This window comes from Salarias fasciatus, chromosome 5, assembly GCF_902148845.1.
Source record: "Salarias fasciatus chromosome 5, fSalaFa1.1, whole genome shotgun sequence".
Taxonomy (NCBI): domain Eukaryota; kingdom Metazoa; phylum Chordata; class Actinopteri; order Blenniiformes; family Blenniidae; genus Salarias; species Salarias fasciatus.
The window spans coordinates 13081825-13098652 of NC_043749.1; the positions used below are offsets into that span (position 1 = coordinate 13081825).

The following is a 16828-nucleotide window of genomic DNA, read 5'->3' on the forward strand; positions in this document are numbered from 1 at the left end:
AGAAAAGTGCACAACTACCAACACTTTCAGTACTGACACTGACAGATGGTCAACGCCACTTCGACCTCCGTCCGCACTGAATAAATCCCAGAGTCCAGCATCCTTTGAAAGGAGCAGCATGGATCTTACTTGCTCTTCAATTGAGCCTGACCGATCTGAGGAAAGCTTCGCTGCCAGTGAAGATCAGTGCTCTATTCTACTGATATCCGACGACCCAGAGATCCAAATTGACAGTCCACAGCCACAAAGATATCAACCCGTAAGTGAGAGCTTTTCAGTGTTTGACCCGCAGGCATGAAACACAACACAACTCTGTACTTTTGCTATTTAATTCAATTTGCAGTTTTTTATAATAGAGGCATTAACTTTTCTTCTTGTTTAGTGGTTGGTTAGCAGGGCACACGTTAGGTCAACATAATGAAATCTAAGAGCACCGTCATTTGAATCACAAGTCAAACTACATCAAATTGTCTGAGGCACCTGTATGGACATTTCAAGCTCTTTTCACTTCCTGCGAAACTTGAATCAAAACTGACAGCCATTTGATAAAAATGTTTGTTCGAGGTTCAATTTGATTGATTTTTTTCCTTATTTCCTTTTATTATCTTCCTGTTTTTCAGAATTTCACAGTACAAATAAAGAATTCACCTGAAAACTGGGTGGCAGGACATATCGGACAGACAGCCCCTGAATTAAACCTGTTTATTCCCAAAAACGAGCTGGAAGGCGACGACAGTTCCTCGTCCCTCCCTGAGTTGGAGGAAATTCCTCGTTTTACTACTCCTGTCACCTTCAGTTCCACTAATGAAGACACTGATGCTGCTCAGGCAACTGCTGAAGACACAGAGGAAGCTTTTACATTCCCGCAGAGGACTGTGGAGTTCAAACAGCCCGACTCATCCAGCAGGAGCTCTTCACCGCCATCCCGAGTCCAGACTGAGACTTTCCGCCCGTCCAGCACGGTCCGGTCGCGATGGTCTGATCCCGTCAGTGTGGCCCGGCATTCAAGTCGAGGGTCCAGCCGGGACTCCCTCCCCTCACGGAGGCGGTCAGATGGTGCCTCCTCAGTGCGTTACCCAAAGTCCTCGGCTGCCCGTCGTTTACCAAGAAGAAGATTGTCCCTGGAGGCTCGACCGTTATGGACCAGACCTCCCCTGCAGGACAGCCAGCTTGGTTTCATCGACACACACTGCCATCTGGACATGCTCTACGGAAAGCTGGGTTTCCGTGGGACGTTCAGCAGTTTCCGTCGGATGTATCAGAGCAGCTTTTCTTCCGAGTTTCACGGCTGCATCACAGACTTTTGCAACCCAGGAGTCATGGTGAAGGAGGCCCTGTGGGAGGGTTTACTGGCCGAAGACATGGTGTGGGGGGCGTTTGGCTGCCACCCTCACTTTGCCAAAGACTACTCAAGTGTTCAGGAAAACAACATCTTGACGGCAATGAAGCATCCAAAAGCTGTGGCGTTCGGTGAGATGGGGCTGGACTATTCCTACAAAAACTCCACCGACTCCTGCACCCAGAAAAAGGTAAGACTGCAATCTGTATCAAGAGGAAGAACATATATTTAGTGTATGAGATGACTGATGTTTGTTTGTGTAGGTGTTTGAGCGCCAGCTGCGCCTGGCGGTGGCTCTGCAGAAGCCTCTGGTGATCCACTGTCGAGATGCAGACGACGACCTGTTTGCAATCATGAAGAAGTGTGTTCCCAGGGATTACAAAATTCACAGGTGTGTGGTCAGTAAACTCAATGTGAGGCTTTGTATTTTGATCTCTAAATCTTTTTTTCTCTTGTTAATCCTAATTAAAGTTTCAATATTAGTAAATGTGCTCATAAATCTCATGCATCTGCATCCATTCCACCTTTTAATGGATCAACAGGACCTTTTACATTTAAAATGTCTTTTTTTTTTGGTTTCCAGACACTGCTTCACAAACAGCTACCCAGTGATCGAGCCATTCCTCAGAGAGTTCCCCAACCTCTATGTGGGCTTCACAGCTCTGATCACAAACACCAGAGCCACAGGCGCCAGAAATGCTGTTTGCCAGATCCCCCTGGACCGCATCGTGTTGGAGACCGACGCTCCATATTTCCTGCCACGAGAGGTACGTTTGGATCAGAAGCACCTCCCTATTGCGATTGATTTATTTACCGTTATTGTTTATAATGAGGATGCCAGCAAATTATCCACCAAACAAGACAAACTGGAGCAGCAAAATCCCGATTGTCTGAATTAAGGCTGATATTTAGCTGAAATACCCTGAAATCTAAGGCCAGGTTTTGCACCTGTCACCAGGTCAGTAAAGACACCTGGAGGTTTTCAACCCCTGGAATGGGCATCCACACTCTGCATGAGCTGAGTCTCCTGAAGGGCGAGGACATGACCACGGTGTTCAAAACCGTCCGAAACAACACCACCCAGCTGTACGGCATCTGAGGACCAGGCTCTGCCGCTTCCTTTCCTTATTGGACGACTTATTTTTCTTGTAGAGCTTGTTTTAGATATTTTTTTCTCCATGTGAAGATGCACATGCTGATTAGTGTTCTTATTTTAAACCTGAAATACCGATGTTGAACTGTTGCTTTGTGGACTGAATGACTTTCTTTCTGGTCATGTTTTATGTAATTGCTGATGCAAACGAATCCCCCGTCAGTGTGGTTCTAAGTTTTTTTTTTTTTTAGTTTCGTCCTCGCTTGGCTTTGCTGGCATGTTCTAAGTTGTGACAATAGTTTAGTTGTTTGGTGCTGTGTATTCCAGTCTGATTGCAGTGGAGAGAAGACAACAGCTTTCCTTTACATTAAATTTAGTCATTTTTCACGTGTCTCGCTGCGTTACTCTTTCCTGTCGATAGCCAAGGACATGTGAAGCGGGACAGTGTGGAGCGTCGTGCGTCACTCTGTGTTCTGCTCTGGCGCTGATTCCATTGAGGAGAGTGGTTGGATGTGAGGTCCGTCCATTAGCTTCCTGTGACACCAGCTCGTTCATCACACACATTTTGCTTGAGTGCCTTTTTTTTGTTTTGTTAGAAGTCTTGTGATGTTTTTCAGTGGTTGAGAGTCTGCAGTCCGAGCACTACATTAAGGTTAAATTGTCTACATTAGATTTGAAAAGAGTGTGTTAAAATAGGACTTTCTGTGTCCTAATGAAAACCTTGTTTTCAAAATGTAGGCCGGAGCACAGTGTTCGTGGTGATGTGATGTATCACCAGCTTCAAATTGGACCCGAGGACAGGCGGTGTCAGAGCAGTGGGTGACCTATTTACTGATGTTTCTACAGTGTGTGTGTGTGTGTGTGTGTGTGTGCCAGACATGTAAATATGAGTTATCCCTGCTTTTTCTAAAATAAAACTCTTTTCAAGTTTTTATTTGTGAATCTACTGATGAGTTTGTGGAAGGATCAGTGTAGATATTACTTGAATGTTTTACAATAAATGCAGGTTCTTCTGACGGCAGAGTTTACATCTGGAAAACAACTTCAAAAAAATCAGGCTTTAAAATGTGATGTATTGATGAATATTTGAGCATTAAAAAATTATTTTTAATTTAATGTAAAGTTCCGTGTTCAGATCAGGTTGACAAGATGTGAGAATGGGAAGTCTAAATCCACACTGCGCCTCATCAGATCTCCCATGGTTCATGCCACAAATGCAGATTCTTGTTTTTTACATTATATTTGTGTGATCTATAGGCAATAAAAGCTCTAACTCTTCTCATGCCAGACACTTCTCTTAAATATCTAGTAAATCTTTATATTCTGCAGTCTGTATCTTTAGCATAGGCTACACATGCGTTTGTCCTCAAGATTATATTCAAAAATGTAATGTCTCTCTTGACACTTACACTAAAGTTAATTTCAAAAATGTTCATAGAATACATCTAAGGAAGCACTCAACTTTTGCTTCATATTGAATGTAGATATCCTCTCTTTGTATGAACATTTGAGTTTAGTTGTCTCTAAATTGAGGCAATTTAGAGCTGAACTCTGAAAAAAACTTGTTTCAGACTCAGATTCTTTAAACTGTGTATTTAACGTTTGCTTTTTCGAAGACAGGGTATTAATGATATCTTCATCACTTCAATCGCCGAAGAAGATTCTCCCAAATGATTGAAGCTTGCGTTGAGTTATGCATGTGATTTTACCTGCCTTCCAGTTTCACTGTGGTCAGCAGTACCTGAGAACCATTCTGTTCTCTGAGAACTTCATTCAGCATCAGAATAAAACACAATGAACTTTTGGGGAAATTCTTTTTTAATGATCACTTCCAGTTGTTACAGTCATGAACTGCAGTGTAAATCAGATGTTTTTTGAAGCTGCCAGTTTGAAGTTCATGGTGATGCCACTCTCCCTGAAAACAAAACCATAAATCAAATAATTGCTTCACTACATTTAGACCAGTTAGTTTTTTTTTAAATTTATAAAGTAGATGAATAGAACAGACCTGCAGCCTCTCTGTCTCTCAGATGCTGAACGATCTCCTGGAGCACCAGACTGTACTCCTCAAACTCCTCTTCTGTCAGCATCATGCTGATCTCAAATGGAGCGCTCACCTGCTCAAAGCAGCGACAGATCATCGACTCATCATCATGACTGTACTGAGGCTACCGATGTCTGTTTTCCACTCACGCTGATGTGTTTGTCCTCAGTGGGCTGACCAGGCTCCTCCATGGCGTGGCGGCTGTATCTGACAGTCTTCCCTTTTGTCTGTGAATGAAAATAAGCTGTGATCATTGCGACCAATGCAGCTTCACATTTGAAGTCGGAGAGCGTTACCTAATTTTCATGTCTTGAGTAAATTCTAATGAGTAAAATCTGTTAGGGCTTCAGGATTTCAGAAAGAAAGCATCTTACCTGAGGCTTTTGTGAAGGGCTGAGGAAGCTGGAGCCTGCGCTGGCAGACTTGCACCACAGAGTCAGAGTGCACAACAGAAAAAACAGAAGAAAAGGAGTTTTCAAAAACATGATGGAATGATAATAAAAAATCTTCACTGCCTGATATCTATCAAAAACAAAAAGGGGGAACCCTCCTGTGTGAAATGACTTAAATTGTAATAATTTAGATTCACTTTCTCCAGAAGAAAAAGTCTTGCTTGTGAGGCAGCAGTTTCACTCTCTTATATATCCTAGAAAATGTTTCAAGAACACATTAATTATAATGGTGATATGCACGAAAGGGAGTCATATCTTGGCAGCACAGGACTGTTCAAATGTTTGAACTGATAACAAAGTGGACATTTCTCAGTTGTGAGCTGATAGCTGTTCTCTGTCACAAAGAAATGTGTTTAGAATAGATCATTATCTCGCTCATGTACGTTGTTTTTACAATCCTGGGCTGTCAGACAAAAACTACACAAAACTAAGCATGGAACAAATCAAGAATACTGCTTTTATTGAAAGAGACGACCTCGATTAACTTCAGATATGATATTAAATCAGTGTTTATGAATCAAATTCCTCAACAGTGGCGAATGCTCATTTAATGTGCCTGTGTTAAACAAAACTGAATCTCAGAAAAATAACATATTTGTTTTTATGATTATGTATATATAATGTTCAATGTATCTTGTAACATGTTTAAAAAGATTTTCAAAGTATAAATCCACATATATGATTTGACAAAACAAAATCAAACATTCAGTCATTTGAAAGTGTGTTTTAGTAAAAACTGTTTACTATTAACCTTATTGAGATACACTAACAGTATTTTATTCTAGGTTTGAAAGTGTTGATGCAGGTCTCCGCTAGGGGGCACCAGAGGGCTTCGAATGATTCCCAGCAGGTGGCAGTTAAACAGGGGGTCAGGAAGCTTCTTCTTTTTCATTTCTCACGAGAAACTATGCATCCACCTTCTATGGTGCTTTATCTAGCTGAGGGTTGTGCAGTGCTGAAGATAGGGCCAGAACTTGTACAAATATTAAATAAATATTTTCGGGTCAATACTGGAGAAAACACTGAACTGTCCCCCAAAATTAGACGTTGTAGTTCTGATCAGTTAAATGTATATTTCGACAAAGATAAAGAAAAGAGCGCAGTGAAAGTGGATGGAGGCCGTTTGAGAAGGGCGCCGCTAGGGGGCGACAGAGCGGCTGCCTGTGAGCCGCATTGAGACTAAAACCACAGAAGAAGAAAAATCTGAAGAAGAAGAAAGAGCTTTATGGACACTTTAGTCCGCAAAATAAACAATCATCATGGACAGAAAGAAGAAACCCTTCGAAGTGACGGCTTCATCGGTGAGTTGTGGAGAAAAGGGGGGCTGGAAGCATTCAGCCGATACTCTCCGCGGCCGTGAAACGTCTATATTAAAGAGAGAAGTAGCTGTTATGAGCTAACATGCTCTCGGTTGATGGTGCTGGAGGCTAACCTGCGGTGAGAACTTACCTTTCTGTAATGTCTGTGTCTTACAGCTGGTGGATCTTAAAGCTGAGCTGTACAGGAAGCAGGAACAGTTCAAGCAGGAGAAACTCGGAAAAGACAGTGGCGGATACAAAGCAAAACCCAACATAAAGGTACACAGTGAGTGGCTGTATCTTAACGTTAAGTTTCAGTGGGTTTGAGCTAACTTCTCATATACCACACAGAAACCAAATGTCTGGAGCAAGCAAAACGCTGGGGTCTCAGCAAGAGCTGCGAAAGATGCAGAGCAGCTGTCAGAAGAGCAGATTACCCTCGACACATCGAAGTGAGCCGAATAACATCAGCAATATGAGAAATGGAGTGTCGAGAAACACAACAGACTAACATCTCCACCTTTCATGGCTCGTTTTCAAACAGACGCAAGCTGGAGGAAAAAGCCAGACTCTACGAGCAGATGACAAAAGGAGATTTTCCAGGTCAGCAGAGCTGTTGAATTGTTACAGTGAAGCTCACCTTTGTAACAAGGCAGAATTCTTATGGTTTGCTTTGTCTTGTACTGTAACAGATGAAGAGACAGAAGGGTTGTTCCTCGTTGACTTCACCCAGAAGATCATAGACAAAAAGAGGGAAACGTTTGGTCAGAAGGAGGCAGAGGAGGATGATGATGATGACAGAGACTGCTACTCATCACCTGTTCCCCCTCCTCAGAACCCAGATGAGGAATGGTAATGTCTAATTCATACGTCTATAGATAATAATGAAAAATACTGGTGTATATTCTGTAGTTTTTGACGCATGGAGGCTTCAGTATTGGATGCTGGCCCGGTCGATGCTGGCATCGGTAATGCGCAGCATGACCATGTTTTGAATTGATTAAAATGTTCTGCTTTGTTTATTTGTAGGGTGGACTTTGTTGATGCTTTAGGGCGATCGCGAAGATGCATGAAGAAAGACCTGCCAGATTTCAAGAAACTGGATCAAGACTTTAAAGGAAAGAGGTAAATAATTCTGTCACTTTATTGATTAAAGGTCCAGTGTAAGTGTGTGCCATGATAAAGGCTGAAATTCTTTTGCTTACCTCCGGTTGCTTTAACAGTGCCTCTATTGACAAGACCTTACTCTCAGAGGACATGCGTCGAGAATTGCAGAGGCAAGAGTGGGAGAGAGAGGAGGAGGAGGCCATGAGGAAACCTGTTGGACCAATCCACTACGAAGACATCCGAGGCCAAGGTTGGCGTCAGCTCATCTCCATCGTTTGGTTTGAGTGCGTGGTGCTGCTCTATAAAAATACTTCTCTCCTCATGCAGAGGCTCGGGACCTTGGTGTGGGATACTATGCTTTCTCTCAGGATCAGGAGCAGCGCAGAAAACAGAGAGAAACCCTTGACATGCTCAGAGACCAGGTGGGCTGCTGAATGTTTACATATGAAATACATAGATGGTTTTTACAGAAAACATCACCCTGCAGTTGCTGTTCCTGTTCTTCCACCATAGACAAACATGCATTTGCATTGTTATCGAAGTATTTGAGCATTTTTTTCTCCCTGAAAACTTAGTTGGAAGTTTTGCTGCAGATAGATGTAGAAGCTCGGGTTCATGAGTGAATGAAGTCAGATTGGAATCCAGACCGATCATAAACGCCTGTATTTTTTTGCTCAGTCTTTCCTCCTCTTTCACATCCGTTCCTCAGACCACAGATCAGCGCACTAAAAGAGAACGACTGAAGGAGAAGAGGCAGGCCATCCTCAAGGCCCGACTGGCTAAGGTGAGGCAGAGGAAGATGAAGAAGGCCAAGCTGGATGGCACAGAGGAAGAGGACAGAGAGGAAGAAAACCAAGGTTAGTGTCTCCCTCCTCTAAGACTCTGGATCTGTTATGGTTATAATTTGTTACCTCAGAAACAGGAGCTACTCGACAAAGTAATATATTTATGTGTTGCTGTTTACAAATGATTGAGGGATTGTTCTGATTTTTTTTTTTTTCTTTTTAGAAGAAGAGGAGGAGGAGGAAGATGATGAACTGGGCGGACCCGTCCCCCTGCCAGAGCAGTGCTCTGAGGCCAGCATACTGAAGAAGGTGGAAGTGGAGATCCAGGAGAGGAGAGACACCAAACCAGGAGTTCCTCATGTCCGAGAATGGGACAGGGGCAAAGGTAAGCCCCATTATTTTCCCCTTTTCACCTTTCAGTGCAAAAGAAAATGAACTGGGTTTTGATATTTTTGTCCTTCAATGAACTGACTCGTCTTGTGTACATTGCGTTTGAAACATTTGTCTTTTTTCTTGCAGAGTACATGTTTAGTGAGTGGAAATCCCGGCGGCGAGATGAGCGAGATTCAGAATTTGCACCACCGTCTGCATATTTTAGTGATGAGAAGATGAACAGACAAAAGCCAGGGAAGACTAACAATCAGCAGAATAAAAGTGCCATGTCCTTCAGTTGGATGAAAGGCCCCGAAGAAGTCTCTGAGAGCGATGCCAGAGCACAGCCTCCACCTAAACCTGCTTCCCCACCTCCTCAACCCCAACAGAATCCTCCTCCTTCTTCCTCCCAGCCACCGCCTGCAGAGAGCGCCTCACATTCTGCCCCGCCTTTTCATTCCCCTCCTGTGTTTTATCCTTCATTTCCTCCCCCTCCTCCTCCCCACTTTGCAGGTCCTCCTCATCCCTTCCCTCCATTTCTCCCTCAATACTCCAACTATTATCCTCCCAACTTCCCACCGCAGTACCCCCCTCAGCTCCACAGTCAGATGCAGCAGCCTGGTCAGGAGCCTGCTCCTCCTCAGGGGCCCCCTCAGGCTCCGCCTCCCTCTCAGGGGCCCCTTCAGGCTCCTGCTCCTCCTCAGGGGCCCCTTCAAGCTCCTCAAGGGCCCCCTCAGGCTCCGCCCCCCTCTCAGGGGCCCCCTCAGGCTCCGCCCCCCTCTCAGGGGCCCCCTCAGGCTCCTCCACGCCGTCCTCCTCAGGCCCCTTCTCAGAGTCTGGATGACATATTATCCTTCTACAGAAACTTTTCCTGATTCCAGTTCCGAAGAAATGTTAGAAGCAATGAAACACAGTTCCAATTCTCTTGAATTAAAGTAATAAATATTAAAACATATTAGGGATTTACCTTCACTCAGTTCTGACTTGGTCTTGTCTTTTTAGGTTCAGTTTGGTAATTTTAGAAAAGAAAAACCTTGGGAAGACTTTGCTTTAAAAATTTTCCCTGTTTATTTCACTCATGCAATATCAGAGATATTGATATGACTGTTGGAAATTAGAAGACATTTGATTTTTGAACATTTCCTTACACACATGAAATCCACCTGATGGCGCTTTACACCTGATTTATACAGCGGGCTGCTCCTTTAAATTACTTAATCAATTGTCTTAATTAAATAACTACTTTTTAAAGCAATATAATCATATGCATTTAAAATGTCTATTAATTTGTGACATGTTAAATGTCCTGACATATCCGATTGCCTGAAATTGATATTTGAGTAAGTGCACACATGAGGAAAAGTACCAGATCTTCAGAAAATGCAACCAATAAATATCTAGCATCTTAGCTTTGATTTTTGTTTCTGCATGTTTACTCTGGAAACCACATGGTTTTTCAATTCAGTTTAAAAATCCCCCATCATGTCTCAAACAGAGATGTAATATACTCCACTTAGTCTCTTCCTTCTCTCCTCTGACAGTTTTATGAACCCCACAAACCGGCCATGTCATTTTCAGGCCCTGTGTACTGTCACTTTGAATTATTTCTCTCTCACTTGTCTATTTAAAGAGGAATTCATCATATTTTTAACTTTAGAAGTGCCAGAGATTATGACTTGATTCTTCTGAAGTACATGCCTCAAACCATACTGGTCAAGTAAAATACAGACATCCTGCCATCCAGGGTCACCCAATGAAGATGTGAGGACGACAATAAAACTGTCTTGAACAATGTGAGGTGATTCTGAATGAGGGCTCTTTCAGGGTTTAAACCATGACAACAAACTACTAACCACGTCCTACAAAGTCACATTAATACAAACTTGGTCTTGCAGTCTAAAATTAATATATTTGAATCAGTGGGTTGAGCTGGTTCTCGGGTATTTGAATTTGATATATACTGAAGTTTTTCCCTTTTCCAGTGGACATTCCACTGGTGGTAAAACATGCTCACTTTAAGATTACCCGTTGCAACAGGAGGCAAAGAGTTAGAATTAAAAAAAGTTCCCCTTTCTTGGAGAGGCAGGATTCCTCAGTGGGTTCACAATGTTGCTCCAGAGTGGAATATCTGAGCTGCTACTGGAGTCATTATCTTAGGTTTTCCTATTTCCATGGTTCTCAGAGGATGAATATTTCACACAATCTCCTCGAACCGATTAAATGACTCATGATCCAGTTTTTACAGAGCTGGATGATCGTCCGCATTCTTGAATTAAACTGCAGTAGGCACGGTGGACTTCAGACACCTGTTGGTGAAACACTGATCAGTAGGCTACTCTAGAGCTGAAGACAGCAGACATAGAGGGAATCCTTTATGTCAGCTCTGAGCAGATCTAACTCTGAACTGAGCGGAACAGGAGGAGACCTGCAGCCTGCTCTCAGCAGATTTACATTATCTGGAGAAAAACATGTCACCTCTTACATTTTGACTCGCTGACTCACCGCTTTGATGAGGCTGATCACTCATTAGGAGTGTGAGGGCAGGTCTCAGTGACAGCTCTGTCCTCTCAAGAGGAGCCACTGAGAAATTATTCTGTATTTAGATGAGTGTGATGTGTAATTCAGCAGTGTCTGAGCAAAGTGGCCACCTGCTGTTTTCATAATAGAAAACAGACGATCCTCAACTCGCAGAAGCCTCTTCACATCTCACGTGGTGGGAATTTTCCCAAAGGTTTATTTTCACAATATTTGTTTTTATATGTATGGCAACTATATTCAAGGATCACTCACTCAAACATTATATAAACACTTATCATTGATTTGAAATCAATGATATTCACAATTATAAAGATATTTCTTGAGTCTGTCCTTTATGGGAACCCATTGATAAAAAGTTGCTACATATTAATGAACATGTAGGTGTTGTATATGTTTACTGGTAAACTGTAATCTGACTTGAAATGGGAAATATTACCATTTATAAGATATACAAATATGGTTACATATTCCTTTGCTAATTGTACCTCAGTAAATGAACTGGATGCAGAAGCTTCCTCCATCCTTTGTCTTGCCATCATTAAAAGATTTTCCCCCACATTCAACACACACGACTCTAATCATAGCGCCGTGTTCCACAACCGCTGAAAATGCACTCATTTTTATGATGATTTTAATCCTCAGGGCAGTTTTATGATGCAGAGCTTCTATGATACACCCGGGGACTAAACTCTCAAACTGGAGAAAGGAATCAAACCCATAAATTGTCAGTCCCAGGGAAGATGTTGGAGGAAGGCTGGTTTTTAAAACCAGAGCTTCACCTGGCATTACACATTTGAACGAAACCATTATTTAATGCTGTAAATTTATGTTGCTTTTTAATTTTTTTAAAGTCAACATTACAGAAAAAAGTAAAAAAAAGAAAAAAACCCATCAATACTGATATGAAATAAGACAATAAATCATTAAATATTGATATGTCAGCGAGCAAATATACGAAAGGACTGTTGGATAATGATAATTTAGATGAAGTTTATATGCAAGTGTTTTGTCAAGATTGGGTATTTTCTTACAGGAAGTTTTTCAACTCTGAAACAGTTGAAACAACCACTGAAAGGAAAATGCTTTGATCGGGAGTAAAGTAACTTTGAGATGAGTTTTTCAGTCGAGCCATAAAACAATAGGGGGGCTTTTTGGGATCCTGCCAGACTGAAAGAGTGAGACCACAGGAAAATCTTGTATTCATTACAGCTTATTACATTTCATTTCTGATACCTAAGCACTTTTCATCTGTCGAAATTAATTTCGCTTTCTGTACTGTTGCACCTGACAAGAACAGCAGGTCTGTTTCATTTCCTCTCGTGATTCCTGCTCGGGGATCCAGCCTGTTCTTCTGTGTGCTTATCTCAGCTGTGGAGCTCCGCAGGAGTTTAACTTGTCTTGTGTGATGTGCTGCTAGAGCCTCCATAACATGCCACATGATGTCTATTGTTTCAAGTGTCAGGAGATGTGAATGTTGCATAAAGGGAATGATCTGTTTTATGAACTCCAGAGCCTGTTCCATATTCATTTTAAAAGTTTTGAAAAATATGATGTGACACTTTTCAAACATCTTCAGCCCCACCCCACTTCCCATAGCAACAGTCTGTAAAATTCTGACACGGAAGATCAACTGATGCTGCCATGGTTCACAAATGTTGCTCCATTCTTGTCTGATGTAGGTTCTGCTGCTCCAACAGGCCAAAAACACAGGTTTATAAATGCCTACGTGTTTTCTTGTCTCTATGGTGCCAGATCAGTTCAACAGCAGGACGATGTTGCATTATGTTGTCTAACATTGTTAAAATATGCAAAGCCTTCCCTGAATGAGATGTTTCCACAAAGATTGATGTCCTTCTGAAGTGTTTTATTCTATTTTATTTTTCTGATCACAAACAGCTGTCTTCAAGTGTTACTGACATCCTGCACTGTAGATGGGAGGATATTCAATATATTAATATAATTACAAAGACACTCCCCACACCCAAAAAAAAGCAAAATTATTTACAGCTTTGTGCATATTAGTGAACCTGCTCCACTTTCAGTTTCAGCAGTATCCACCTCAATAAAATATCTTTTCCTTTTGAATTACAGCCATGCTAGAAAGCTAAGTATATTGAAAAGCTGTTAGTTGGATTTTATGTGTACTACTTACTTATAAGGCTCGAAATTCCTCCATCAAAATAACAATTGTGTTGCTGCGCTAACATTTAAAATAAGCCCATGTTTCAATAAAGTTGGAAGTTCGTAAGATTTGTTCGGTTGTGAATATATCCTCAACTTATTATCATTCACATATATTTTTGGAAAATTACTTTTTTCAAGTCATTTTGTGTGAAATGACATCTGATTTGATAGCAACATTTTTTTTTTTTGAGAAAGGTAATGCTGCAATAAAAGTGTGTATTGAACTTACCCTTTCAAGAGATGAACTGACACAACAAATCATTACAAACAGCATTTTACAATCTGCTGGGTTTTACTCTGCATGCCCTTTTTACTGCAGCTGGAATTTTAATTCAGTGATGTCAATAATGTCACACAAAATGTGAACACTGGAAAATTACTGTTTTCATAATTTAAGGCAACATTTGAGTTGCTCAAAACTAACCGATCTCTCTTGAAGTCAGTGCTCTCTCTCTCTGAAAGAAAAATGTCCTCCTCTTAAAAGGGGTTTTTCCTTTCCATAGTCGCTTATGCCTGCTTATAACTGTTTTTTCTGTAAAAGTGCCTGGAAATGACTGTGTTGTACTTGGCACTAGATAAATAAAGCTGAATTGAATTGAACGGTGAGTTGTGATGTACATATTACAATGTCATAATAATTCAAATGGAATTGCATACCGTGAAACAATGATATTTTCATCACGTGCTCAATAATAAAACTAAATATGATGCAATTTATTGTGTTTTGTAATTTTTTTTTTCAAAGTGATACATTGTTACGAACTCCTCAGTAAGGAACCTTCTAGATGACATCATCATCTAATTTGAATAACTGCTTATTTGCATAGTTAGGTCAAATTAGATGATGACGTCATTCAAAACGATACATTGTTGCCAACTCCTCGTCATACAGAAAGAAGGAACCCTACTGGTGCAAAGTGCGTCACCTGACATGACAGAAATACGGCATAGAGCCCTGATCATTCAAAGGCAGCATTTAAAAGTATTCAGACATCGACTGACATACATCTATTGTGATTTATAATTCTTTTACAAATATAGAAATGCTATCTACAGTTACAAATCAAATTTGATTGTTTTCTTCTTCATATTATCACACAGCAACATTTGAAAAATTTTGATTAATGTTGCTTTTCCTGTTTGTAACCCCTCTCGTTTGTAATTTATTCTATCAAGTGTCCATTTATTTCATTAATCATATATTCAATTTTATAGTAAATAATTGAATATGCATCTTAAAGTTCCATTAAGAGGGGATCCAAATTCTTTTATATATGAAAATATTTTTTTAAGCAATTTTTTAGTTACTTTGCCTAGCAATTAGTTACTTTTTAAATTATATGATTCAGTTACAGCTACTTTTTTAAAGATGTAACTATGAAAACTACTTACTTTTTAAAAGTAACTTGCCCAACACTGGTCAAAAGTGAGAGATGTAGAAAAATATGGAAGAAAAATGAGGGAGACTGATTCAGCCATCATGTACACACCAGAGCAGAGTCCATGGGAGAAACAATTAAAACACATTATTGCCTCGACATCCCACACTGCACAAAAAGAGCATCATGCTGCTGCTGCAGGCTTCTGTAATGGCTCATCAGTGAATAGTCTTGTGCTGGTGAGCATTGCCACCTCCACACTGTGAGAGGATGTGCTTCTGATCGGGAGCCCTGGTCCCTCTGTCAGCATCACCCCACGGTGAGCTGTAATGAGCTGGCTGGTGAGCGTAATGAGAACGAATGCCGCCACGGCTGTTGTGCCCCTCTTGCCACAAAGCCATAATGTCGCCCCTGCTGTGTTGTGTCAAGCGGTCACATGTAAAACGGAGTGGTGCTGGTGAGCTTGATGGCAGAGCTGCTGCAGTGCCTCCCCAGCAGCAGATGGATTGGAGAAAAAGGGACAAAGAGCCCATAATGGCAGCATTTAGATTTAGCTGCTGTTCAACTTGGGCTTCCTGATTTATAATGTAAAATAGATTTTTTTCTTTACACATATTTTTTATCAGCAATACTTTAATCATTTGACAATATTAAGGGTTCCTTTACAACTCTTTCACTTGATTTATAATACTGTATACTGTGTTCATCATCTAATTTCAGTTGACTCACAAATGATCCATAAAGTTTTGGTTTACAGAAAAATTGAGAGTATTTTCTCACAGTCACCCTAAAATGCAAGAGAAAACATGTCCAGGCAGAACATGCAGACACCACACAGGTCACAGCTCAGCCTAGGCTCAAACATGGAGATTCTCACCGTGACTACACTGCTGTTGAGCCCTGACTTGAGACCGAGGGGAAAGAAATGCTTGAATGAATTGCTTAAGTTGCTGGTCCAGAAAAAAAAAGAAGAAGCTAATGTGTTCAGGATGCTGAGGCGCGTTAAACGCCTGAAGCGTTTGCGTGAGCCGTGAACTCTCGGGGCAGTTTGTCTCCTGTGCAGGGTGAGTGTCGTCTGACAGCCCCCCCCCCCCCCCCCCCCCCCCCCCCCCCCCCCCCACTCCCCTCATGATGTGGACAGAGATATTAGCTGGGCACTGTTGACAAAGCATGCACATCCGTAATGGCCTCATAAATTGTGTCCAAGTGAAAGGAAAACAGGGTGAAAAGGAAGGAAAAGGACTGTGAACTCATTGATAGTCCAATCATTCTCTGCTCAGAACCACCAGCATGTTCGCAACCAGCACATACAACAAACAAGCAGACTCTGACAGTCGGTTTGACTTGGGGCTCTGGGCCTGTTTCAGATCAACATTTTTCAGCTTTTTAAGTGACTTTCCCCAACGTTAATTAACACAAGAGCTTGTATCCACTTACTTTAATTGTAATAACGGATGCTTTTTAATTTCGTATCAGAGTGATAAAGGCACTTTTGTGGAGGAGGACATCCAAGTCAAGTTGTCCCCAGAGTGTTGTGTCCACTTGATATTAATAACATCCTCTTAAGGCATCAGCATCTTCTTTCATTGGCTGTTAGTGGAACTCCAAGCTGCTTATTCTAAGTTCCATGTTAGAAACTTATGGAGAGTTTGAGTTGGTTCTTTAAATAAATATTGCATTTTGATGTTTTTTCAATTCATTTTTACTTGATATTACAGTTGTTTGATAATGCATTTACTATTTACTTTGTTCAGTTGCTGATGTTGATGTTGTGAGTTTTTGCCTCATGTCTGATAGACAAAGCCTATGAATTTTACAAGTTGAACTTGTTTGGATTTTTTTCTCTTATTTTATATTGATGTGTGAAGCTCAGTGACTTTGCTTAAATTAGCTGCTATAAAGAATGGTGGAAGTGCAGCAGAGATGTCACTCGCGCTCGTGCTGGTATCCTATGGCCAGTATTGATTGTCAGATCCAGGGGGCTGTTAAAGGGCTGCTTGCATCTCAATGTGTCTTTCAGAGGATTAATGTTGCATCTAACAAAAGCAAACTCAGTGCCCCTACGCATTTCTTTCCTATATTAATGCAACTAAAAGAACTGTTTGCTCAACCAAAGCAAACCTCTAAAAAATAAGAATGTGAAGTTCCGCCACAAATAAACAACAAGCACAAAACAATGAGTTTCAGTCAAATGAAAAAAGCTTGAACAACTGTAATAACAGAAGATGTCTTTCTTT

General features: G+C 41.2%; 3 protein-coding genes across 5 annotated transcripts in view; 2 read left to right on the top strand and 1 right to left on the bottom strand.

Moving 5' to 3' along the window:
* tatdn2 (TatD DNase domain containing 2) overlaps positions 1-2438 on the top strand; it is a 2706-nt gene extending 268 nt beyond the window's left edge. The window contains exons 2-6 of the mRNA XM_030091008.1: positions 1-259; positions 621-1529; positions 1603-1730; positions 1923-2106; positions 2298-2438. The exon at positions 1-259 is cut by the window's left edge and continues 164 nt beyond it. Of these exons, the coding sequence (XP_029946868.1) occupies positions 1-259; positions 621-1529; positions 1603-1730; positions 1923-2106; positions 2298-2438 (1621 nt within the window). The remainder of the gene's footprint in view (positions 260-620; positions 1530-1602; positions 1731-1922; positions 2107-2297) is intronic.
* Positions 2439-4312: 1874 nt separating this feature from the next.
* ghrl (ghrelin/obestatin prepropeptide) lies at positions 4313-4961 on the bottom strand. The gene is made up of 4 exons (XM_030092161.1): positions 4851-4961; positions 4626-4703; positions 4441-4549; positions 4313-4347 (listed from the first exon to the last, which is right to left on the bottom strand). The coding sequence occupies exons 1-4, from the start codon at positions 4959-4961 to the stop codon at positions 4328-4330; spliced, it is 318 nt and encodes a 105-aa protein (XP_029948021.1). The 3' UTR covers positions 4313-4327.
* Positions 4962-6124: 1163 nt separating this feature from the next.
* ccdc174 (coiled-coil domain containing 174) lies at positions 6125-10216 on the top strand. Of its 3 annotated transcripts, none has more exons than XM_030091782.1 (11): positions 6125-6229; positions 6404-6505; positions 6578-6678; positions 6771-6829; positions 6919-7078; positions 7256-7351; positions 7438-7583; positions 7661-7755; positions 8043-8190; positions 8345-8503; positions 8638-10216. In XM_030091782.1, the coding sequence occupies exons 1-11, from the start codon at positions 6188-6190 to the stop codon at positions 9363-9365; spliced, it is 1836 nt and encodes a 611-aa protein (XP_029947642.1). In that variant the 5' UTR covers positions 6125-6187; the 3' UTR covers positions 9366-10216. The 3 variants fall into 3 exon arrangements, with proteins under 3 accessions (XP_029947642.1, XP_029947644.1, XP_029947645.1); XM_030091784.1 differs by having other exon boundaries at positions 7450-7583; positions 8342-8503; positions 8638-10215; XM_030091785.1 differs by having other exon boundaries at positions 7450-7583; positions 8638-10215.
* The last annotated feature ends 6612 nt before the right edge of the window (positions 10217-16828 follow it).

What these genes read in the sequence shown, in the direction of transcription:
- ghrl (XM_030092161.1), bottom strand. Translation starts at nt 4,961, where the DNA reads ATGTTTTTGAAAACTCCTTTTCTTCTGTTTTTTCTGTTGTGCACTCTG. An exon ending in GCCCTTCACAAAAGCCTCAG is followed by an intron (nt 4,704 to 4,850) that starts GTAAGATGCTTT and finishes TTTCATTCACAG; the next exon opens with ACAAAAGGGAAGACTGTCAG. An exon ending in CTGAGGACAAACACATCAGC is followed by an intron (nt 4,550 to 4,625) that starts GTGAGTGGAAAA and finishes TGCTTTGAGCAG; the next exon opens with GTGAGCGCTCCATTTGAGAT.
- ccdc174 (XM_030091782.1), top strand. Translation starts at nt 6,188, where the DNA reads ATGGACAGAAAGAAGAAACCCTTCGAAGTGACGGCTTCATCG. An exon ending in ATTACCCTCGACACATCGAA is followed by an intron (nt 6,679 to 6,770) that starts GTGAGCCGAATA and finishes GTTTTCAAACAG; the next exon opens with ACGCAAGCTGGAGGAAAAAG. An exon ending in TTGACATGCTCAGAGACCAG is followed by an intron (nt 7,756 to 8,042) that starts GTGGGCTGCTGA and finishes TCCGTTCCTCAG; the next exon opens with ACCACAGATCAGCGCACTAA.